The 26,675-nt window shown below is 27.2% G+C and overlaps 1 protein-coding gene across 2 annotated transcripts in view; it reads left to right on the forward strand.

Moving 5' to 3' along the window:
• LOC107455049 (inactive dipeptidyl peptidase 10) overlaps positions 1-26,675 on the forward strand; it is a 452,295-nt gene that overhangs the window by 250,099 nt on the left and 175,521 nt on the right. For both annotated transcript variants that reach the window (XM_016072453.4, XM_016072452.4), the window contains exon 2: positions 19,197-19,311. Coding sequence is in view for 1 of the 2 variants with exons in the window: in XM_016072452.4 (XP_015927938.1) it covers positions 19,197-19,311 (115 nt within the window). In the remaining variant the exon portion in view is untranslated. The remainder of the gene's footprint in view (positions 1-19,196; positions 19,312-26,675) is intronic.

Consider the following 26,675-nt stretch of genomic DNA (forward strand, 5'->3'; position numbering starts at 1 on the left):
GCTAATTTTTCTGTGTCTTCTGGGTGGATTTGTAAATGCCAATAACCACTAATGAAGTCTATAGAAGAATAATAAGAACTTTGAGCTAGTTTATCAATTAGAGATTCCATGAGAGGTAACGGTTCAGCGTCCGACTTTGTCACCTGATTCAATTTTCTAAAATCTACACACAAACGCGTTTTTTTATTTTCCTCCTTTTTAAATACTAATGTTACTGGCGCAGAATATGGAGAAGAACTTTCTTTTATTATATTATGTTTTAATAACTCCTGAATTTGGTTATCGATTTCTTCTTGTTGTTTCGGAGATGTTTTGTATGGCCTTAAGGAGATCGGTAAATCCGAAGTCAACCTCACCCGTTGTGGTTCTATTCTAACTTTGCCTACATCATATTTATTCTTAGCAAATATGTCCTCATATTCCCTTAGAATTCTGAGTAAATCAGAATTTTTCACACTTTCTATCGATTCAGTTGTTTCGTAAATGACGGTCTGATAATTTGTGTCTCCATTACCAGAATTTATCTCAGAAACATTCGAATTCTTTCGATCTTTTTTAACTTTTTCTTTTATCTTTTCCGTACAACGATTATTTTCGTTTACGTTATTTGTCATATTTATTTCTGAAATTGATTGTTTAATGTCCCCTTTCTCAGTTTCATCCTCTTTTTGTTTACTATTACTAACACTTATTTGCATTGGATTTTAAGTTATCATTTGTAAAGTCAAGTCGCGATTTTCCAGAGGAGAGAAAGTGATCAGTTTTCTGTTTCTCTGGGTAACAATTTGCTTTACACAGTTTATAACGATGTGAAAATCACATAAAGATTGTACCCCTAATATGGCATAGTTTAGATCGTTGTTAAGTACTAGAAACTCAGTCGACCTAACCATATTACCAATTTTTAAATTAAGAGTACACTTTTTTGCAAGTGTTAATTTTCTTTTTGTTTGAATAACATTTATCCCTTTACAACTTCTAACAGGAACATTCAATTTCAATACAATATGCTCGGGTATCAAATTTATCGTTGATCCCGTATCCAAGTTTAACATTAATTTTTGCATGCAACTCGAGTTATCTTTCTTTTCTTTTTTATCTTTTTGTACGGATTTTTCACTTTCTATGTATCCTGACACAAGTAATTGATACTTTTTAGTCTTTGATTTTCAAGCTTTATTTTTACTTATAGCCGGATTATTTGAACAGAATTGCCCCCAGTGATATGCTTTTCGTATGCCTATTTTTTCGCAAAATTTACATGGTCTGGGCGGCAAATCTCGCATCTCATGTATCGCCTGATTTTCATTATTTTTATAATCACTTAAATGCAGTTTAACCTCCTTTTGCTTTTGTAATTTAGGAGTATTGTAACGTACGCCATTAACATGTATTTTATCTTTTTTTCTATCTATGCACATTTGGTCATATATTCTTAGTTTATTTTTAAACTCATTTAAACTATTTGACCCATATAATATAGCTTTATTATCTACTGCATCGAGTATGCCATTAATGCAATATTTCATTAAAGATTGTTCATCAACATTATTTTGAATTGCAATTTCTTTTAATTTTAAAAAATATTCCTGCACTGATTCGTGCGTATGCTTTTTCCTATTTCTCAAAATTTCATGAATTTCGGCTGAGTTATATGTAACAAAAAATTCCTCGATTAATAGTCCTTTCAATTGAACAAACGAATTAATATTAGGATGGCTACGAAGAAGTATCAATGCATTTTCGCGTAAACACCTTTTTCCATATACAAATTTATGTCAAGGAGATAAATTAAAAAATTTAGCCTGATCTTCAAATACTTCGAACCACCAATTAACATTTTCGTGTTTTTTGCCTTTAAAAAGTGGAACAACTGTTTCAAAATCTGAAAAATCTATCCTAAATTCAATATTTACATTTTGAGTTACATTTGAATTATTTTTTTCTACATTGGCACAAATTTCAGTATTTTTAAAATTATTAGAAGTTTGAATACTTTTAGACTTAACCGAATTCGGCTCCCTATATATTCCACAATTACTTTTAATCTTTTCATGATTATCATTGATATTACACTCATTAATTATTTTTTCTTTCTTATTTTCATATGTAAACTTTTTGAAAAATTTTGTAAACAATAATACAAGTAATAATAATGACAAAATAAATAATGCAAACAATAAGAGAATATTAACATAATATACCTCAATATTTTGAACCATTTTAGCTCATTATGTTTTAAAATTTTCATTTCTTACAATTTATCAACATTTTTTTTTCTTTTAAAATTAACTTCAATGAAGAGCATAATTTCAAGAAATACTTATACATAATATTCAATTAAATAATAAGAAACAAATGTACTCCTTTTTAAAACTAAATAAAATTCTTATAGAAATTGAATATTTTCATAAAAATAACTTACCCATTTAGAAGAATGACGTGTTTATAGTTGTCATATTGCAAATTAATACTTATAAATTAAAAGGTTTGACTTAAACATTTTACGTGAAGACACGCGGAATACTTTTACTACTTCTAGAGTTTTGAAGATAATGTTTATATTTGATTCTGAGCATATTTGTAAGTCCAGATTCTCCTTCCAGATGTTTTCCATGATTTCGATGCAAGTGTTCTTTTAGGTGTCGACAGCTAGATGAAGAACGCCGCTTTACTTTGAACTGTAAAAAGATGTAATATCATTTCTTCTCTTGGGGGGTTGGGGATTCTTCGGAGTTGAAATTCTCCATATGGTTTTTGATGATTCTTTGTCTGATCCAGATGCGGTGGTGAACTTTAGAATGAATATTTATTGTGACACAATCTTTTTCTACGGTTGTATTTCGACTTTAGCAGGCGATAAAGTTCCTTTTTTGTTGTTGATTTGACGATCCACTAGCATATTTTTCTATTTACTTCTTTTGCGGTGGGAACTATATGGAATTCAGCTTTTTCACCCCATGCATCGGAACTTGTTGACATATTTGTTGTTTCTTTTCATCTTCTTTTTCGGAAGGTAAAACATATGCATTCTCTAATCTTTTCGTTGAAGTGAAACGATGGATATGTTCTTTGCTGTTTATTTCTGGGGCCATTATTCCCAAACAAATTACTTGCCACTGCCGGCTTGTCATGTTATGTCTTTAAAGGCTAGATAACTGAAGAGACTTAGGCGGCTTCTGTTAAAAAGGCATTTTATTTCGTTAGATGGAGTATTGCAAACATTATGCGTGGGATATTTACATCAGGTTTCCCCCTTTGCAGGGATTGTTTGGATTTGGCCCAGCTTTATCTAGCCATTGAAAATATGGAAAAGACTCGCAATTTTGCCTGTCCTGAGTTTTTAAAGTGAGATTCTGAGAGGGCGTGGTTGCAAGTATCTTCTTATCTGAATGAAACGTCATTCAATTTATAAAATTTAGAGGTTTTGATTCGCTAAAAGTATCTCGCCACTCTGACGGTGGGAACTTTCTGGGACTATCTTCATCGATGAATTATTGTCCATTAACTTCAGAAAATAATCTTTTATCTGGCCTTATCTGGTTCATCTTGACTTTTTATGGCTCTTTGTGAGAGACCGACTTCTACATCTTAAACTTGATAAGAAACATATGTTTTAAGCTTACCAGTTAATATAGAAAGACTCGCATGAGAAATTCTATATTACATATATATATATATATATATATATATATCTTCAATGTGTGACTCTTGGGCTATTAAAATACGATACTTTCATTAACGCATAAATGGCAGCAACATAAATATGCTTCTTTCTTACCGTTTTGGAGCATGATAATAGTAAATGGTTAAAAAATCATAGTTTTGTCTTTATGGTTTTTTAACCATACTCGTTGTAAACTGTTCCAAAACCTAAGAGGTAAAAAATATTCCTTACCGTAATTTTTGCAGTTACTTGGCTGAACGAACTGCTGGTGGTTATTTTACTATAATTTTCTAAGTAAAATTCCAAGGGTGTACGGTACAGCCCAAAAAAAGAATTTATGATCGTTTTTGATATATATTTCATAATATGAGTTACTACCTGGCTTACAGCTATAATTATTGAAAAATTAGTTTTATCGCAAGTTCTATATGTATAGTGAATTTTTCGTTTAGTGAGTTGAACTTCTCACACAGATTTTGTTAAATATAATATTATGAAACTGCACCTAAATGTAAAAAAATAATAAAAATATTAAGATTTTACATTGGATACCATAAGTGTGTTAGGATACTTATACGTTTCGGGGGGTGGTAAGAAATATATTTTTGTTGAACCTATATTATGCAAGTTGGTATAATAGGTTCTTATTCCACAATACTTATAACGAATATACGAGAAATATTTAATACTGCATTTAATTAATTAACACTGGCAGCGGCAATTATAGTAGAGTATTACAAATTCAACATTTTTGATTTCTGTGAGACTAAACTACTGATATTGTCAACCTTCAAAATGAACCGCAAGGTAGAATCGGTTCAACATGTCTTATACACTAGTTATTTAGAATTTAATAGTCTATTCTAAATTGCTCCTCCACGAGAATTTCATCTGTGATAGAATTCGGTGATTGGATACCACTAGATATTTCATCGTTGTTTTGTGAGAGGTCGGGAGAGTTGTATTAAGATCACGGTTGTGGCTGTGCTTACCCCTGTGTTGCAATTACCAGTCTAGCTTGCACAAGCCCCAGTTGAGTGTGATCGAGACTGATTAGCGACATCATGAGGAGGACATTATAGCAGTCAGAAATAACATATCTCGACTTGTGTAAGCATTTCTAGAATATACGCAGAGGGTATTATTTACAAAAACTTTTTAATAGAAAAAATAATTTTAAAATAATTTTTTCTGTCAATAATTTGTTTGTCCCAAGAAAATTTGTCATTATCCTGGCTACTTTTATTTAGTGGTTTATAACCAAAATAGATAGAACCAGCAATCAATATCTTATGTTAATAGCTTAATTAGAACATGTCTTGTTGCATGAATAAAGAACCAATTTTGTTGGTTCAAAATCTATTCCAAAACTTTTTCAAGATGAGTAGGTTTTTGTGTTGTCATTTTCCTGGCTTCTTGAAATCATTAATAACATAAACTATATAGATTTATCTGAGTTATTTTAAGAAATCCTGTTGCTTTCTTCGGAATGTAAACGTCTATATTAAAATAAAGCCAAAATATTAAATTAAAGTAAAGTTATATGCCATAAAATGATGAATTTGTCATTATCCTGGCTGTCATTTTCCTGGCTTATGAATTCCAGGACATTGAAGTGTTACCAAATTACTGCTAATACTGTAAGGAGGAAAAGCAAATAACCTAATACCAAGTTTATGTATGATTGTAATACGGTTGGATGTAATCAAAGTTATTTATTTATTTAAGGATTGATTATTATACACGTTTTTATTCTGTACATATCAGCAACAAAAAAAATTCAATTCTTTCTACAGTGGATAAAAAGAATTAATTGAAGAAATTTATGATCCAAACATAAAGGCTTAAGTTGAGTTACTTACTATTAACTTAAAATGACTGTTTTTTAAACTTCTGTGCTAATATGTCATTTTCCTGGCATTCAAGATTTGGTGAATTTCTATTTTATTTTTTTTCCGAGCAAATGTCAATAAACTACACTGCTGTCTGCAAAATATTAATAAAAGTAACTAAAGAAGTATACAAAAGAAATTTCAGATTATTTCGAAGACTTTAAATTTGAAGAAATTTTTTGGTCTGAATTGTCATGTTTAAAAAGATTCACCCATATACCAAAATGCAGGTAAATGTCCAAATTATTGATAAAAATATATTCTAGGTGAAGAAAATAGCTGAACACTCTGTACATTTAATGTCATTATAATAAAGGGAACAATTGAAATACATTTTATTATGATATAAAACAATTTATATACATTATAACAATTTGCATACATATTTATAAGAAAATACTTAACATATTGAATGAAATACTGAAATACTGAATGAATGAAATACTGGAACATATTATAAATTAAAATAAATTTGTACGATTTTATTATCACCAGAGCTGCAAATATAAATCTCATTAAACATTGAACATGACAGAACTATTTTTCAGCTAAGTCATATTAAATAAATTATGACATGCGAACTAAAAGTTACGTAATTTGATTATGTAATTTGTTTCATTCAAAATTTATTGTACTCTGTATAATTTGAGTAATATTTATGCAAGCAAGAATTTCACCCAAATAACGCAATTTGAAGTGTTTGTGATAGTGTACCATTTCATTTTTATTTCTTAATTGAGTTATTTAAATGTTTCAAAGTTAACTCGAATAATTTTCTAAAATTTTTTAAACCTATTTTATATTGAAAACATGCTTATACTCATCAAATATTTTTCTCCAAGACTGTTTTGAATTAATATTTAGAAACATTCTACAATGAAAAATCTTTTTCTTAAAATTTAAAAAAAGAATTTAATATATTCACCTAAGACTAGTGAAATTATGTAAAAATAATTTTTCTAACTGAAAGGCATTTTGAATTTTTTATGCTTTAATATTCTATGAATCTATTCAAAATTTTAACTTTACTGAAAGATTTAAACAGATAAATAAACAAAGAAATAAAACACTTGAGGAAATAACATTTTCGTCCATTGAAACTAAAGAATGTAAACAACTAGTGAATTTAAAAACGTAAAAAATAATGTTTTTACTAAAAAAGATTAAATTCACAATTTGTGAGTTTAATAATTATATAAACAAAGAATATTTCCTTATAAATTAAGATAAATTAAGTTAAAAAATAGCAGAGAACAAATAAAACATTAATAAAAATAACGTTTTACTAAAATGTATCTTTCTTGATCGTATTTTTGACAGCTGCTACAACTAGATTTTTTTTACTCAATAAATTTAATTAACCAGAGTAATTTACTGAATTATAATAATAAATTACTGTAATTAAATAAGAATATTAAAAATTACTTTTTGTAAATATGCTAGTATTTGGTAAAAATGTGCTAAAATAAATGTGGGAGAATATTTTTTAACAAAAAAACTGTTATTTTACTGGGTAATAGATACAGAAACTAACATATAGTTGTTAGTTTTCGTTTTACATAGGTAATTAAACGTAAACATATTAAACATCAGATACATCTGATTAAACATATTAAATATCAGAGAAGGATATTAAGTTGGAACATACTTCGTATATAGTATACTTATTGTACGAAATATATTTTTCAGACTTTCGGGATTCAAAGTGTTTATTAATTGATTAAGTGGTGTAAAATCTTGCCTGAGGGGCGAGTTAAATACAGCGCTGTTAAGCCTGTTTCTGAGGTTGGCTTAATTTGTTATCTACCTATAACTAAGGGATAAATTTAAGCTTTCTCATTTATTTTACAAATGAAGATTTATGTTTTTCCTTGCAGTTGAGCAGAACATTGTCTTATTATAATTAATTTGATTAGTTAATTCATAACACTAAATATAACTTAACGAATTTTCTCGTAGAACCATATCAGTGTTTATAATTCGCTTAGAAATATTTCGTCTTTATTACATTTAGGGATATTCTTTTGTTTGTTCTTTATATACTTATCAGTATTTCAGTTATCATAACATGTATACTTAATCAGTATTTTAGGAACAGGTGATATTTCAAGCTAATATATGACATCAAAACATTACACTTATTATTTATGTACTATTGTTTAATACATAAATAATTTAGAGTAATATTTTAATCCAATATATTAATAACTAGAAATATTGACTGTTCCTAAAATTATTCTATAATCGGAAAATTCGCGTTTTTTATAATGGTTTCATAATAACAAAAACACATTTTAAGCCATTGTTATAAACTTGAATTAGGGTTTGATTAACTCACTTAAACTTTAAAGAAACTTTTATAAGTACATAGAAAAATATAAATAAAATAAAACAAATTAATAAATAACAAGATCAACAAAGCAAATTAATAAAATAAAGAAAGAAATAAACTAGATTAATTAAATTATATTAAATAAATAAATAAATTAATCTTACGTAACAAAAGTATAAGTTTCACATTGAAAAATGCTCAGATGTTTTGAAGTAGTAGCCTTTTTTCTTTTGTATTCTATTTAATTAGATTAAAAGTTTTTCATATTTTTTTTAACAGTAAAAAAACTTACTTATGTTTCAGCGATCTTTTATTTTCTTAAATATAAGTTTTAAAAGTATGTATTTATTCTCTGAAATCGCCCCCATTTTTTTCCACATTCCATTCATTTATGTTCAAAGATTTTTTTTTTCATTATTTTTCAAATTAAAAAGGTTTTCCAAACTTACAATGTTTTTCTACTGCCCTTACAGTAAATTTTAAAGTAAAAAATATAAAAATTACATACTTGTCATAATTTGCCTAAAAGAAAAATTGGTAGCTTTTTATCAATAGTTTCATATTCTTTTTATTGTTAAAGGGAAGACAACAATTGACTTAAAAAATGATAAGAACCAATTTAATTTTTTAAAATAAAAAGCGTAGAAAAGATTCACTCAGCTCTATTATCAGAATATAGTTTTTTCAACAAAATATTGTTTGTTGTTTTAAGCCAAAAACTGCATTATTCAAAAAATATATTGTTTTTCAATAGATTAGAAAAAAATAGTGAACTCTTATCTTTTTGTATGTGTATTTCTCAAAGAAAGCTGTCAAATAAGTTATACGAATGCGTTGCTTTTATATGTATTTTGATGTTTTTTTTTCGGTTTTTGAAATTCTCTTCAACACATACAAACAGAAATAGAAGTTTAAAATATAGTCTTATAGTAAAATGCCTCGGTTGATTTGTTACCCAATACTGTTAGAAAACTAAAAAGATTTATTTTATTTTCAAACTAGGTAACGTATTTGAAATTTAAGATATGTATTTGTTGAAACCATAATTGTGTTAGCTTTTTGTATATCTTATTTTTATATGTTGTTTCAAAGTAACTCAATCTCTAAATCAGAATTTTTATGGTTTCTGAAAATAACAATGCTTCATAAAAATAGATAGAAAGGTAAAACTCCAGAAAGAACTAAAACAAACATAAGCTTGTAAATATTAAATTATTTACTTATAATCCATCGCTTAAAAATAATTATTATACAAAAATAGGTTTAGTATAGTGCATTGTACATGTTATTTACTAAAAAGCAAAATTAATTAAGAAAATACGTTTTTTATGGAATTGTAAAAAATCACCATACGGTTATGAGAATTAATTAATTTTGGTGATAGGTATACTGCTAGTACTGCTGTTCTAATAAGTACCAAATCTACTAATATAGGTATTTAAAGAGAGAACCAAGGCATCTGACATAAATACTATCGTAATAAGTTTTATACGCAGGCAGAAAAGAATAAGTACCTACCAGTAAAAATTGCTTGGTTGAAGCAAATTGTGGCAATCATGCTATTGACTACGGATTAAAATACCTAATCTCAGAGCAAATAAATGCCAAATGATACTAATTATAGTTAAGCTATATTTTAAACTGCCAAAATTTTCTTTTGCTTAATCTAATAACATAAAGTCACCTGGGAGAGCAACAAATAATAATGAATAAAAACAAAATATGAATTACAGTAGTTTTAGTTATGCTTTTCAGTTTTATCGATAATTTCATATGGCTGATTAATACTGATTTTTTTCGATCCCATTTGGCTATTTAGCTAATACAAAATGTTCTAATTTAGCGATCCCATATATGTTTAATAATCTTCTAGTTTATTCTTCTTTTGGTTAGTAGCCCTGTTTTAATTTTTTACGTAATGCAACGTAAGTTGGCTTGGAAAAAGCATAACTCCTTCCCAGCTTCATAACATTAAATTGTTCATTCAATCGATATTATATCGATATAACTATTTTTAATCGATGAAAAGAAAGAAAAAACACTTTCGAAAAAATTCTTAATATGGTCTTATGCTTATACAAATATTTTAAGCATTTTTTTCTTCACTGATATTACTTAAGTGGATTGTTGTAATAATAATTTTCCGTCAAATTAATTCACTTTTTTCTTCCATCTTCCTTTCGAAATACTTTTTTTCTACTTTATGCCCATCGAAAATATCGTCATCTTCATCAGCATAAGTTTCTGAGTAGAGATAATAGGATTTGCAATATCCTGACAAAAATTAATAAAAAAAAAGGTAGGATAAAAATGTCATACTTTTTTTTCCTTTCTATAATCCCCTATTCCATAAAAATAACACTTAATAGAAGAGATAGTTTTTCTCTTTATAAGAAAAAATATGTTTATTATACTTGAAAAGCGGTTTAGATATTATTATGATGATCAAACTTAAGTATTTTTTAGTAAACAATAGTTTTTAAATAAAACATGTTAAATATTTAACAAACCTTGCACCTGTAGTTTTTATTCTAAAATCACTGTAAAATAACCGACAGTAGTCTGTCTATACAATTAACCGTAAAATTTACGGTAAAGAAAAAGTTTCACCTTAACGGTTTTGAAACCGTTTTTAATTAGTATGGTTAAAAAATCCATGAATACAAAACCTTACGATTTTTTAAACATTAACAATTAACATGGTTTCAAAACTGCAAAAAAAGAAATTTAACTGGACATTGGAGCTAGGATTTTTATTAGATAATGGGAATTTTAGTTTGGTTGTGTTTGAATTGTGTTTTATCGAATGAACCGTGAAATATATTTTGCAATATATATTATATATATGAAATATATATTGCACCTGGTTCTTTCACCTATCGTCAGAGATGGGGAATACTACACTTTCTTATGACAGACAGGTTTATTGAGCTGGCATCTTTTTATGATTGATGATTTTGTTTTCCAATAGCCCAGGGTCACAAATTGAAGAGTGCTGGACACTGGAAACTCATCACGTGTTGAAGGGAATGGAAGAAATATTGTATTGTCAACACTGGGACTCGAACCCCAGTTCAGTCAGTCATGAGATTGATAGATTAGCCTTCTTTGATATAATATGAACCCAAGTGGCTTCATTTGATGTGTGATAAAATTCCTAAGATGTGCGATAGAAAACTTAGTGTGATAAAATTCTGGTTGTTTAACCGCATTATTTGCAAGTGGTTAAATAACAGTTATTCTCGGTGTTGACAGTTTGAATGCCATCTTATTCATGGTTTTGTTTGAATTTGGAAAATAACAATTAAATAAATTGTTAAATTAAATAAATTTAAACAGTGTATGCAGAAAATGTGCTATATGCAAGAAAATATTCACTTATATTAATAGTCTGTTATGCAAATCTTTTAAGAAAAATAATATGAATAATTCTTATGCAGTTAGAATATTTTTGAAGAGTTTATTAAATGCTTTACAAATTGCATAGCACAGAGCAACCACAGAAAAGTACAGCCCCACAGTTTTTTTTCGTGGACAGCTATCGTTTGAAAATACAATGCATATTTCATTAATGTATGCGTATACTTGATCTCCACACTATGCTTGGAATTTTTAGCCACGTTTTTCTTGAATCTTTGTGTTGTTAGTGTTTCTAATGCTACTTGCCAACTAGAAAGCCTGATTGGTGAAACCAAGTGAATTAAAGGCAGAGAGTGCATTTCTTGCTTTTCAGTGGTGTCATCTATGCTGAGAATACGACCTTAGTAACACACATGTCACAGCTCGTTTATAGGGCGAACCCATTCATACATCCATTCATTCATACACAGATCGTAATTTTAACCTGAAGCACGATCAATCTCCAATTCAGTACCCCCAGATGTTGAATTTGTTATGGAGACATAGATTTAACGTGCGATGGATGGACATAGATTCGATGGATTTAACGTGCACCAGTCACCATTTAGTACGCGGGGAGTCTTCGGCCGGTGGGGAAAGACTCATAACCGCTTGGACATGGGCCCAACACCTTACCAACCAGGCTAACCCGGCCAATCTTTGATCCATCTTATCTATGATATTTGTAAAGGGCAATAGTAATTCCGTAATTTATATCCCTGATAATTTGTAATCTGTAAGATAGTTTAATGGAGTTACTTAAAAATTTTTTCAAAAAAAAAAATTTCTACGTATTTCAATTTTTGCTTATTATAAAAGTGCATGCTAAAAATTAAAAAAAAATAAAATAAATAAAAATAAATAAATTAATTAATTGATAAAATAAATTGATAAAATAAATAAATCGAGATGCAACAGGAGTAATGTGATGCTTTTTAAATAATTCTTTGTGTCGTTAGTTAGCATTGCTACCAATTTGTTTCAACAGCTTTATTTCGAAATTGAAAATTTAAATATGGAAGGTATATTTTCTCCAGAACTATTAATTAAAATAATATTGATTTTCTTTCGCATTAATTAAACTAATTTGAGGAGAAATTTTAACAAAATATGCATTCAATACAATTGAGATGAATTATTAATGTTTCTAATCTATCAATCTGATATATAGGGGAGAGTCGGGTAGCTCCGCCCACTGTCAATTTCATATGTATAGAATATTTTTTCAAGTCGATGGGCCATCGGACATTAATTGTTATATTAAAAAAAGATTATTCTTAAAGTTTCAAGCATTTATGCAGCTGTTAACATGGTAAACAATAGTTTTAAAAATATGTTGAATACAGTAGTCATGAAATTAAGAAAAATTGGTTGAATGTTTCGATTAAACTTCATTTTAATACTAAAAAAATAATTTTTTCTATACATACAGCATTAAAGTATGTAGTCTTAAGTTTAATTTGCACAAAGAAAGAAGTCTATATGCGAAAAATTGTTCGAGTAATTACAAATTTACAGAACAATTGGATTTCGGGTAGCCCCGCTCACATGTCGGGTATCAATGACCAATTTTATTTCGTCGATAAATGTGCGGTTGCAAAGATTATTATTTTATTGCTTCAAATTTGAATGTTATATGCATTTTTAACAACAAATATTGTTGTTATTAAATGATTGTTATTAAATGATAGAATTCACTAAAAGTACATAAATATGTAATAAATAAAATAATTTTGTGATAAAAATGATAAACGAGGTTTACCTATTGTCAATACATTGGTCATTTTCATTTACACCTGAAAAAACAGTCAAAAAACATAATTTTTTGTAACTGGGCGGGGCTACCCGACACATTTTGAAAAGAGCTGAAAAACATGTTTTTTTAAATTTCTATTTTTTTAAGTTGAACTATTCTTTTTTTGGTTTATTCTTTTTGCATTATTTAATTAGATGATAAAACAATAGAAACATACAAAAATATTGAGTATTACTCATTATTATACAGAAATATAAGCAATACTCCTTAAGTGAGCGAGGCTACCCGACTCTCCCCTAACTATTATATTAGAAAAAAGATTTGTGAACTTTTTTTCAAAACTTAAATTAAAGTTCACAGGGGAAAAAAGTGTGGTAAAATTACCGAAACGTATGGTAATGGCAGATTTGGTTAAGAAAAAAAAATATAGTTCTGGGTTTTAAAACGAAAACGCTCGGTATTTTATAAGGATATTCCTTCTGTAATTTTTTGTTCATATGGTAACGGTTTACCGTAAATTCGGGTCTCAAATTTATGGACCTTATTTCCACATATTTTGAAAAAGCTACGAAAATTGAAATTCACCAAATTTTATACCCTGCAACCGGTTTTTTACATCATGCTCGTGTATGAACATGCATATCATCATGTTTATGTATGGAACTGTAATAATAAAATTACCTAACTTTTACAAATTACATATTAGCAAATTTAATTTCAAAATATGAAACCATAATTTATGGTTAATTTTACCGAAATCATTTGCAAAGAGCTGCGGTAAAAATTAATGAGCTTTTTTTTCCATGCTCCCATAGAACTACCATAGACATGTTAAATTTTACTATATTTTGATAGTTTTTAACATACTTTTTCTCTCTGCGTAAATAAGACTGTATAGTAATTACGATCTTAAACCTATTTTTAGGTTTTATAAATTATTCCTATAAGTTTATAAAAGACACTTTTTAACTTTATAGGTATGAGGATTTTACTGTGTATCGTGATTTCTTAAAAATATCTTAAGTTTATTAAAAAAAACTTTTATATTTTTTATTTTAGAACATTTATTAAATATCATTTAAAATATTTATCGATATTTAGCACTTTTGGACATTCAGGGAAAAAAGCGTAACATTGTTAATTGTTAAAAATGGTTAGAAAATTGTTAATGGTTAGCGAATAATTCTGATGTGTATACTTTAAATTTATTAAGAAAAAATAATTGACATTAAGTAATTTTTAAAAAAAAATGATAAACTTTATAATAATAGCAAAAATTAACGTTATAAAACAAAATTTAAAAATAAGAGAAATAATTAAAATAAAACCTTTAACAAAGAAATTAAAGTAACGGTAAGCAGCTCCATAAGGCTTTTAATTCAATTAGTGAATGTAGCTATTGTTTAATAATTTCACTTCGTCATTGAAAAGTTGTATTAAGGGATAAATCGTAGAAAAGTTATTTTTAAATGTATATAAATCTAATTATAAGTAGCAAAGTTTGTACCACTATAACCTAAACTTACGCAGGTGTAATCAATATTTCCAATTCTTTAACCACTGTATGTGGCATAGCATCTTTCAAGTTTTAATGCTCATGGATAAATTATTCAAAGCACTTTATAATTAGAAATGCATTCCTTAATATTTAGCTATATTTCTATTTGAAACTATTTCTAAATTAATAATTTTAAAGAAAGTTAAAAAGTCAAAGCACATATCAATTTTCTTCTATTTTTAAAACAGTAGAAGAGAAATTTGGGAAATTTTGTTAAAATTAAAAAAATATTATAAAGGATTTAAACTTTTAAAATTAGGAATATTTTTACGTTTCCATTTAATGATATATACCTAATATAGAAACTCCCATTGTCATTCAAATCAAATACAATGTGTAAACTGCCTATGCTACAATCAAGATCACCCAGAGGCTAATCTCAGCACCAACCACAAAGCATCCTACGCTTTTTGCCCAACATATCTACTTAGACTAAAAGAACTTAGATTTAATCTTCCCAGATCATAATTGATTCTGCAAATTCCTATTTAAAAGAAGAAAAAAAGTTTTTAACACTTTCCTTTCCCAGGTCAAACCATTTGTTTAATTCTATTCTGATGTCTCCACTAAAAACTTCTATCTAAAATATTTTGCTCAGCATCGAATTTAGCAATTCGTTCCATAGGTTCGCCTGTTCTTTATTTATGTATTTAAACATTCTTTTTCAAAATTTCCTACAAAAAAATAAAGCAATAATAATAATAATTTTAAATTTAATTTCCTTTTTTTCTTTAATTTTCTTTCTACTTTTTTTCCATTTTCTTCTCTCTTTTCTTTTGACACTTCCTCCTTTTTCAGAAAAAAACTTTTTTTTTCTTACCCTTTCTTTAAAAAAAGAAAAATAAATAAATAATAATTATCTATCTTAGTAAAATATTTCTTCTTATCTTTTTTTTAAACTAATAGACTTTCTTGTTTTAGATTCAGTTTTAGTCTTTTGATAAATTTCCTTTTCTAAAAATTATATTTAAAAAAAAAAAAAATTTATTTTTTTATTTTTCAAAAAAAAAAAAAAAGAAAATAATAAAAATTATTCTCTATTATAGTCTAGAATTTTTCTTTTATTTTCTAAATTTTTCTTTTGTTTTTCTTAAGAGTTAGAATGCTTTCCAGTTACAAAATTTTTTTATTCTTACCTTAAAATTTTTTGACGTTTTCAGCTTCATTTTCTATTCTCTGTATAAGCCATTTATTCTTGTTGTAATTCTATGTGTTTTATGTATGTTTAATGTATGTTTTGTCTGTAGAATGCATGTTCTACTCTCGTGTTCCCTTGAATAGGGTGGGTCGAGATAAGAATAAACAATACCTAATATAGAAAGCATTTATATTTATATATAGAAGAGTAACTATTTTTTCCATATTATAGAAAGGATATAATAACGAAGATTTATCACTTTCAGATGAGTAATGTCATGGACAACTTATTACACTTTTTTTCTTATAATTGAAATGATTTTATTATACTAATACAATTTTATAGAAATAATCTTTATCTGAAAGCATTTACCATAGAGATAGACTTCGTAGTATACTGTATTATAGAGAAAAAACTTTGTGTTACGTTGTATTGTAAGGGGAATCTATCATAGAGACTAACTATCATTTTATTTTATAGATCGAAGCTATTATTTTTTATTTCCGAAATAAACTACATGATTCCTTAATTTTAAGACTTGACTAAGATAAAGTATAAACGTTTCAAAATAAATGATGACAAGTAAAATAATGAAAAATGTTGTAACAACCTTAATTGTTTATATAAAATGAAAAAGTAAAGAAATGAAATTCTAAATAAGGTTTCAGAGATATAGAAATTTATCAATAAATCATAATAATCAAGATTCAAGAGACAAAAAATATATCAATGTTTCAGAATAATCAAGATTTAAGAGATATGGAAATTTATCACTAAATTATAATAATCAAAAATTAAAACACATAGAAACTTATTAATAAATCATGATAATTAAGATTTAAGAAACATAGAAATTCATAACAAATTTTAATAATTAAGATTTAAGAAATATAGAAATTTATCAATAAATCATACTAATCCAGATTTAAAAGAGATATAGAAATTTATCAATGAATAATAATAATTGCATGATAATAATAATAGCGATTGTATGATTAAACATAATTTTAATATAGTCAAAAACTGTTTGATATGCTTGGTTATAAAGCAGGTACATTAAGATTAATAGATAAGATTATAGCACAGTTAATTTTAGCAACATTTGTTGTTGTAGAAAATAATCATGCTTGTTTTTAAAATAAAGGTTTATGCACCATATATGGTAATTTTTTGATGATCTGAAATGCTAAAAATACATTAAAAGGCGGAATAAAATTTTGAGTTATTAAGTATAATAAAAAAGCGTCATATTGGCATCACAATTGCCAATCTTGTTTTTTAATTTAAAAAAAAATAAAGAATTTAAATTTAAGCAATAAAAACGTATTAATAATTAGATATTAGATTGTATTAATAATTAGATATTATAATGTATTAAAATGCAGCTACAAAGTAGAAAAAAATTGTTGTATACTTAACTTTTACAAAAGAAAAAAAAATAATAAAATGGATATTATTTTGTTTACTTCAACTATTGTATAATTAAATTCCCGCGTTAACATAAAATAACAAAGCCTAGTTATGCAAATAATTTCTAACATTTAACTATACATTGTTGTTAAAATCACTTATCTTATAAATAATAAACATAATTGACACTTTAACCGAAATTAAGTTTCATTCATAAGAAAGGAAAGAAACAAGTGCAAATAACAAAAAAGTGAATGATGATAAATGAACATAAAATTTTATACTCATCCAGATTTATTTTTATTCATTTACTTTTTCACAAAAAATCATGTTTAAAAAGTATTTCTTTGAAACGCAAGCACTTATCATTTTAATTTTACAAACATCTTTTGATGTACATTGTGTTGAATAGAGTAATATAATAAATACACCTTTATATATTAAATGCATCGTTCCAGCAACGCTAAAACGACTTGTAAATATACCTTTTAAGAATATGAACAGTAAACAAATATAAAAGATTCAAAAGTTTATTCAAAACACCCTACAACACTGGACCATTTTTTATTCCTTAGAAAGTCACAATTTATTATATTTCTCGACTTTCGTGCTGGTGTTTAAAGTGCTCTTTTTATACAAACTTTATTTTTCAGTTAAATAAACATGTTTTGAATTGCATTTTTTAATCTGTTCACTGTTTCAAAATTGAATAAATGAATAAAAAATCTTTAAAGATTGTATTTTTTTTTACTTTAAGTTTTATATTTGTAACATCAGAAGTTTCATCACATGAATTGCTTTATTTTATTTATTTACTGTGATACGCAATTATAGAAACAAGTAATCTCCCTGTAGAAGTAACAATGACACATTTTTTATGAATTGTATATTGTAAAATATTATTAAATTGAAATTGAAAATCACTATTGTTTTACAAATACGCTAAGCTATTTTCGTACTTTATTTGAAGCTAAAACACATATGTTCTTTTGTTTAACTCTTCAGAATGAATGCTTCGTCAATCTTTCATTTACCATTGTTTTTTACCGGTACCATTTGTTTTTTTTTTACATCTAGCCTTGAAACAGATGACCCATTTTTGGCTTTAAGGCTGTTAAAGTTCATCTCCAAACTCTTGTAATTTCAAGCCCAATCCAGAAGACAAGGAAACTCCTTGATCGAACTTTGGGACTAACTAGCTATCATGGATGACATTTTGATGGATCTGAACAATCTTAATGTGTCATGGAAAGAAAAACCACAAAAATATTCCATGGTTAGCTCGACACTGAGGAATTTCTAACCTACTACTGATGATGTTTAATATTAGCATCTGCGATGTCAGCATCAGCTGTTTAATGCCAGCATCAGTTGTTGCGAACTGGGAGAAGAGTTCGTATCGATCTGCCATCGCTGTGATTTAAACCTGGGTAGCTGCCTGGGTCACAAACCTTCTGATGGCGTTAACTGACTGCGCATATCCTATTTTGATATCCACATTACTATGATATCTTGATATCCACATTTCTAATACAATATGATATGAGCGTATCATATTGTCTTAGTAATGTGGATAGGTGAGATAATTGTGCATCTAATATTAAAAACATACAACTTGGTGCACATTTTAAGCACATATCGTGCATTAATTTTACTTTAATACTTATCATTCAACATTAGCGAAAACTATTTAAAAACAACTCACATGATTTTTTAAAGGACCCTATTTCGAGTGTTCGCCATTACCATTATAAGCTAAGTTTGAGGTGACCTCATATTAAAAATTGAAGTTTCAAATATGTGGTATATGTGTACCAAGTTTAAGGCTTCTATCATGAAAAACGTTGTTCTTTCTATCATTTCAACATTTTTCTAAGCTTTTTATATCGGACTTAGTTTTAACACCAGTTATCAGTTTCCCTAAAATACATAACATTGTTTGCATTTCGTGATGTATGATATATAATAGAATAAGAGTATTATCTATCTCATGATTAATAGTTGATTAAAATTATATTTAATAATTCTATCTTATTTTTTATAGGATTTAGTATCAGAAGATCCAGATCAGCGAAATTGGAAAGGAATTGGAATTGCCTTACTTGTCATAGCCACAGTCTGCTCACTCATCATCACTGCCATTGTACTTCTTACACCAGGTAACTTTTCTTTTATTGTTTTATCAAATATAGTTATAGTGGCAAAATTCAATTATCAAAATTTACATTATGCTTAGGTAAAAAATTCAGTTAACCTTTTTATAATTGTATTTTTTTTGTTGATTATTTATAATTCCAATATTATTTTTTCCTTCTCTCAAATAAATGAAATCTAAATCTTTTCAGATAGCAAAAGTGCTATCCGAGATTTGGATAGTTTGCACAATCTGAGAGATAATATCTGAATGAATTATCAGAAAAAATCCTTTTCGAATCCGTTTTAAGTGAATCCTCCATACATTAATATTGCAAGCACACTGTTGAAATTTTCATTCTAAAATTATGGTAAAATAACTGGTAGCTGTCTGTCAGACCGATTAACCGTAAAGTTTATGGCAAAGAACATTTTTTTTTCCTTTATGGTTTTGAAACCATTTTCAAAAAGTATGGTCTTAAAACCATGAATACAAAACTATACGGTTTTTTAAACATCTACTACTATCATTATTCAAAAACTTAAAAATGTAATAATAATTATTTAACTAGACATAGTAGCTCGGCCTTTCGTTATGTAATGGGCATTGGGGAGTGCCTGACACTGGAAATTCTTCATGTGTTGAAGGGAATGGAGGAAATATTGTGGTGTCAACTCTAGGATTAGAACTCCAGTTCTGCCGGTCATGAGTTTGACAAATACGCCCACTTGGCTATGATATGTACGCAGTTGCAAAGAACTAAGTAGCTTCATTACGTGGTTCCAGTTCGAGCAATAAAATTCTGGTTGTTTAACCGTATTAGGTGAAAGCAGTTAATAAACAGTTTTTCTCAAACTTGAGTTTGAACTAAGAAGCTAAACAGTTTGATTACCATTTTATTTATGGTTATTTGACTGTTTTGATTAAATATGGTAAAATAACCATTCAATAAATTGTTATTTAACCATTTTTTTCTGAGAAATTTCCAACAATGCTATGTGATTTCCGACGACATGCTTAAGACAGGTTCAGGTGAAGTATTTCCATCTTATTCACCTCTCACATACTTTGCTTTTTTACAAAAGCAAACACAAGATAAACCAACTGGCTTGTTCCATTAGCACTCTGCTGGTATCGAGCAAGCAACCAGGTGGCTCTGGGACATTTGATACCAGCAGGCAGGATCACACCAACCGCTTCCTGAGTGGATATCTAAATCTTTGACATTGAGGGTACTAAGAGCTTTGAAAATAGTACTTCTGGGCAGACTCTACCTGACCATATTCTTAAAGTTCTCGACCATATCAGTAAGATATTGGTGGCTTTGGATTTCTTTATTGTGTACAAAGTAATGGACCTGATTCAGCCCTGATAGTCCATGGGAATGAGTAACAAAAATATAATGTAATGTTATTCTAAATTGGGATTCAAATGAATGTTTTTAAATTTCTTTTAGGTTCTATGAAAAATACCATCAAAACGCAAAATGAATTTTATTCCATTAATAATATCATTAAGTTATACTTACTCAAATAGGATTTGAATAGGGAATAATTAAATTAATTAAACAGAAATAAAGAAATTTCTTAGCTTTGCAAAAAAATTGCTTAAAATATCACTGAAAAACGAAAAAAGAAAAAATGCTGGTAAATTGGTTATGAAAATATGTTAAAAAATGAATTATATAAAAAAAATGGTTATTTCTATAATAAAAACTTTTATATTTCTTTACTTTTAAGAAAGATTTTAAAATAACTAGAAATTTAAACGATGGGAAAAGTTGATTATTTGTTTAATAAAATAATGGCCCACTTATTAAAGGAAAATAGATATCAGTTTTAATAAATTCGTAATTCTTATGAATTATGTATTTGAGACTAGTTTTTTATCTTAGAATATATATATATATATTTTATATATTTCTTAAAATATTTTGAGTATGCCATATTCATGTCGCAATTGCTAGAGTAAAAATAGTAATTGCTCTTCCCTTTTCGTTTACCATACTTTCTAATTGAAAAAGTAAAATGACGTAATTAAAACACCATGATTTCCAAAGGCCTATCAATTAAAAAATTTACTTAAAAATGAAAACACTTCATCATTAAGTGATAATTTTTTTTAATTTATGTAATTAAAAATACACATTAAAAAAAATTCGCATTGAAAGCGAAAAATAGTAGCTTGATGAATATTCATAATCGTTGATATTCATGAGAAAAATTCATGCGAAAATGATGTTCATGCTGAAATTATACTTCCAAAAATTAGGCGGGCGATGAAAAAATAAGTCATCAAGGTTTGCATAAGCTTTAACCTTGCTAATCTCTTTCGTCAATTTATTTTAGTTATTTTAAAAAGTGAAATATTTAAAAGTAAGTTTTTTTTCAATCTCTTTGAATTCACGGGAGAAAATGAAGGGATTTTAAAAGGTGGCTTTATCAGTGAATAAATTGTTACATTTTATGCATGCAATACAACCAAAAAATGTGAAATACAAAAGAAGATTTGTACTTTTTTTTGCATTTTTGTTTCCAATCTTAGTAAACAACAATCGATTTCACGAAAGGGATTTAGAGCAAAAACTCCTTAGAGATATATCTTATCTATACCGCTTCTGTAAAGCAATCCATCAGAAAGACAAATGATTTAAACTCTTTTTTGTCTGAAATTTATTCAATATTTGCATTTAGGAACGAAACCTCTGCAGTTCTTATTTAAATCTTCTCTTACAATTTCAAGAATACATTTTTGGATAATAATATATTCTACTTATTTTAACCGCGACTTTATTTTCAATGTTTTTAAACTCTTCCTGAATCCACTGTCGGATTGTAATTCTATGCATATTAATGTTACAATCCTTAAAGCTTGTTGAATATTCACAGGAGTTAAATTCTCGAGAATTATTTAAATCTGCTAAAATGATGTTTCAAAAATTACACGGGCGATGAAAAGAATAAGTCATCATCATTTGAATGAGCTCACAGCTCTCTAATCTCTTATGCAGGCATCAATTATTCAATTTATTTTAAAGGATTTTGTAAATCTCGTGGATGTACAACTAATTTGAAAAAGTATTTTTGGAAAGAAAGGAATTTTAAAAAGTGAAAAAAATCAATGAGTAAATAACTTCATTTTATGTGTACAACGCAACAGAAATTACAAAAAATTATTAATGCTATCTATTTTCATTATTTTTACCATAATACATAGAAAATAATAAAAGATTTCGAATAAAAAAGAATTTAGATATGCACCTTGAAGAAATATATACTAAGGGAGGAGAACAATTTGTGCAATTTTTCACAAAAAGGACAACTGGATCGTGATCTATTGCATTTTGAGGATTACTGAGTTTTGATAAATCAATAGTGTAAAAATCGGTTTTCTCTGAGAGTTATAACACAGTGAAGATGGACAGTACTTTAAGAAAACCTTTCCTTTCCGTGCGCAAAATCACCATTTCTCTGAACCTGAGTTACAAGAATGATGAAAATAAGTCATAATAATTTAAATAATCTCTTATATCTTATCCGTCGATTTACTTAATTTGTTTTAAAGAATTTTGCAAATATAATAGATATATAACCATCACTCATAAGATTTTCAGAGCGAAACAATTTTTTAAAGGTAACTATAATCATTGAATAAATGCATAGAGAGTAACATTTTATGCATAGAGCACAACAAAAATATGTAAAATACAAAAGAATATTTGCTTTATCTATTTTTAGTATTGTTACCATCCTACTTACGTAAATAACAAATGATTTCAAAAAAAGGATTTAGAGAGATATCGTCTAGGTATATACTTAGACGATATACTTTATCCATAGCCTGCTTGTATAAAGCAATTCATCAGAAAGACGATGGTTTTAGACTTATTTTGTCTGAAATTTATTCAATATTTGCATTTAGAAACGAAAACTTTACAGTTCTTATTCAAATCTTTAATACGCTTTCAAAACAATAATATTTTCTTAGGAGAATAATATATTCTACTTGTTTAACCGCGTTTTCTTTCAATGCTTCTAAAATATGCCAGTTCACTGCTGTTATGGATTTCAATCCTACGCATATTTTTGATAAAACCAGCGTTGAAAGTATGTCGGGATCTAGTTGAAATAAGGATATAGATGGGAAACCTCGCTCATGTTAAAAACAATTTGGCAGGAGAATAATCAAATTTTAAAATCACCAGATCTGTTGTAAGAAATGTATATAGAATTGGTGTGTTTTTTAATAAAATTACTGCTTGTTACTTACAATAAGTTCTTATTCTAATGCTCGTTACGCTTTCAAAAAAATAATATCTTCTTGAGAAAATAGTATATGCATTTTGTTTAATCACATCTTCCTTAAATGTTTTTAAACTATACCAATTCCTGTTATGGATAACAATTCTATGCATAATTTTGATAAAACCATCGTTGAAATTACGTCGTATTAGGTACGTGAAATTACGTACGTAGCAGTTCAAATAAAGACTTAGAGAGGAAACCTCGTTCCTGTTAAAAAAATTTGTCAGGTGAATAATCAAAATTTAAAATCACGAGATCTATTGTATTGTATTATAATCTATTGCATGGGCAATTGGCATTTTTTAATAAAAGTATTGATTTATCAACTTATGATTTATCAACATTTTTTTCTATAAAATTTTACATATTTTTTGTTTCATAACGTCTTTTTTCATTGTTTCTAAACTATTGTAATTCACTGTTGCTATGGATTACAATTCTATGAATTTATTCCATAAAACAAGCGCTAAAAGTATGCCGGTATATAATTCAAATAAAAATTTAGAGGCGGCATCTCATTTCTGTTAAAAATAATTTGGCATATGAATAGTTCAAATTTAAAAGCACAGGATCTATTGTGGTTAACGTATACACAGTTTGCGTTTTTTTATAAAATTATTGCTCTATCAACTTATGAAATTATTGTTTATTATTTATAAACAAAAGTTCTATTTTTTTGTAAATAAAAGGCTAACACTTTATCGTGCGAAATTATATGACATATTTACATACTGTCCGATATGGTATTCGAAATTTACTTTTTTTAATATGTTTTTAAAAATGTGATGTTGTAATACCAGAGTAGCCAACTACTTCAGATTGTCCAATTTGTTTATAAAACGATAATAAATTGTAAACTAAAAAGTACCCATTTTAGTTAAATTTGTTGGCTGGCTAAAACCCTATAAATCGAATTTACTAAGCCAAGAATCGTACACAAAACCAAAAAATTTGCTACCTCTGAAAAATATTTATTCGCTATCAGGAGCAAGTTTGCTTTTCTGAAATATTTTGTGAAGAGTCATATATTTTTATCGTAAATAGTTATGCATAATTTTAAATTTTCAAATTCAAAATTCTTTGTTCAGATAACAAATATTTATGTCTCAAAATAAAACTATTTCTAAACTATTTTAGTACTTGTTTTTAGCTTATGGAAAAAACTTCTGATAAAAAGAACCCTACTTGTACTCATGTTTTTAAACTTAGATAAAATTTCCATACATGTTTTGTAATATGAGAATTTGAAATTCATGATAATTTCAAAGCAGCATATACGATTTTGTCTCTTTTTTTCACTTTTCCACAATACGTTTTAAAAAAATTATATGAAATATTTAAATTAAAAATGCTTCGTAAAATACATTCATTGTTATGATCTGTAATAATATGGAGAAAATATTCTACCTACTTGAAGTATTAGTTTTCAAAATACTTAAAAAAATTAAATGTAAAAAAACTGAGATCAATATTATATGTTGGGCATAACTTATCACTATCACGAGTAAACAAAATCCCACATCTGTAACTTACAAAAAAAATGAAGTATAAAGTCCTAAAATTAATTTGTTCTTCAAAATGACAAAAATGCAAAAATATACAATTTTTTACCTAGTTCTATGTATATAAATAAACTATCAATTCCAAATTTACTATTGTAACCTTCAGAATTCTGAGCATAATTTCAGTTATTAGATATTGATCGTAGAACAGAATATACTAGTACAGAATTGAAGCCCTTGGAGTCTCCCAATCTCAAGTGCTCGCTTATTGGTCCGATGGGCACACAAGTACTTCGGGGAGTATGGCACAATTGGCTAGATTAACCCTAGTGCTAGATGAGTGACCAAGCGTAATAGGTTTCCCTACGTGAACTCAGAGAGAATTTCAACTTAGAGTTAAGTCCCCTACTTTCTACTAATGGATCCTGAAAGCAGATTTTTCATGCCAAAGTTTTACAATGCGTGAAAGATCTTAGTTGCAAATGGTTTTTTTATTGCATACTTCTGTAATTGTTGCTTGCTTAGACACGTTTAGATTTGTTTTATTTTAACGAAATAAAATACAATGTGACTATTATCAATTTTTAAAACAATTCTTTTTCGGGAAATAGGAATATGTAAGATGATTTTCTGGAGTATATGTATTTTGACTACAAAAAAGAAAATAAATAAAGAAAGAAAAAACGTGAATAAAGCACAAATTAGAGTCAAAAATTTATGCTTTATTCCCTTTTTTCTTCTCTTTTTTTAGAAGAAAGTATACCCTATACTTTATAAATATATATATTTAGATCATTATTTTTTTACTATTAGAGTTTATTTAGATTAAAACCTAAACTGGATGTATCGTAATAAATCTACTTATGACATCTATTATAAATGTAAGAAAAAATACCCAATAATTATAAACATCAGAGATCTCAAATTACATTTAAACAAAGGAGGGAAATGCTATCGATTTATGACGAATCATTAATAAGGAAGGTTATATTGAAACCTGTTACGTGTAATCAAATACATTGATGATTGCAGCATAATTGGCTAGATTAGCCTAAGTGACAGTTAAGTAAAAATAGTTTAAATGACTTTTCTACGTGAATTTGGAGAGAATTTTTCAAATAATCAATTCTCCTACTTTCTACTGATTGGTAATGGAAACAGATTTTCACTCCTAGAATTCACAATGCTTGAAAGATTTTAATTAAAAACAATGTTTTGTTGACTAATTATTTTATTTTTTCTTGTCAAGGCACGTTCAGTTTTCATTTGTTTAACCTGAAAAATAATAGGGTTGATGTAATTTTTTAATGAAATTATTTTTGTAAAATATGCTTATATTATTTTAGATATTTTCCGGAGTTTTGTCTTCACGTATTTAGATTAAAAATAATTTTTCTATAGTTGACAAAAAAAAGTCGATCGATCAGAAGCCGTTTAGTATAGTTTATTTAATGGAAATATCATATATAACATAATTATTAAAAACACATTTTTCTTTAAAGAAAAATGGCAAGTTACGAATTTTTGATAAATTTTATGTAATACCAATTTTTTTATAATTGCACCATAATAAAAACAGGAAT

The sequence above is a fragment of the Parasteatoda tepidariorum genome, chromosome 4 (genome assembly GCF_982258835.1).
Source record: "Parasteatoda tepidariorum strain Cologne lab strain chromosome 4, Ptep-v5.0, whole genome shotgun sequence".
In the NCBI taxonomy this organism is placed as follows: Eukaryota; Metazoa; Arthropoda; class Arachnida; order Araneae; family Theridiidae; genus Parasteatoda; species Parasteatoda tepidariorum.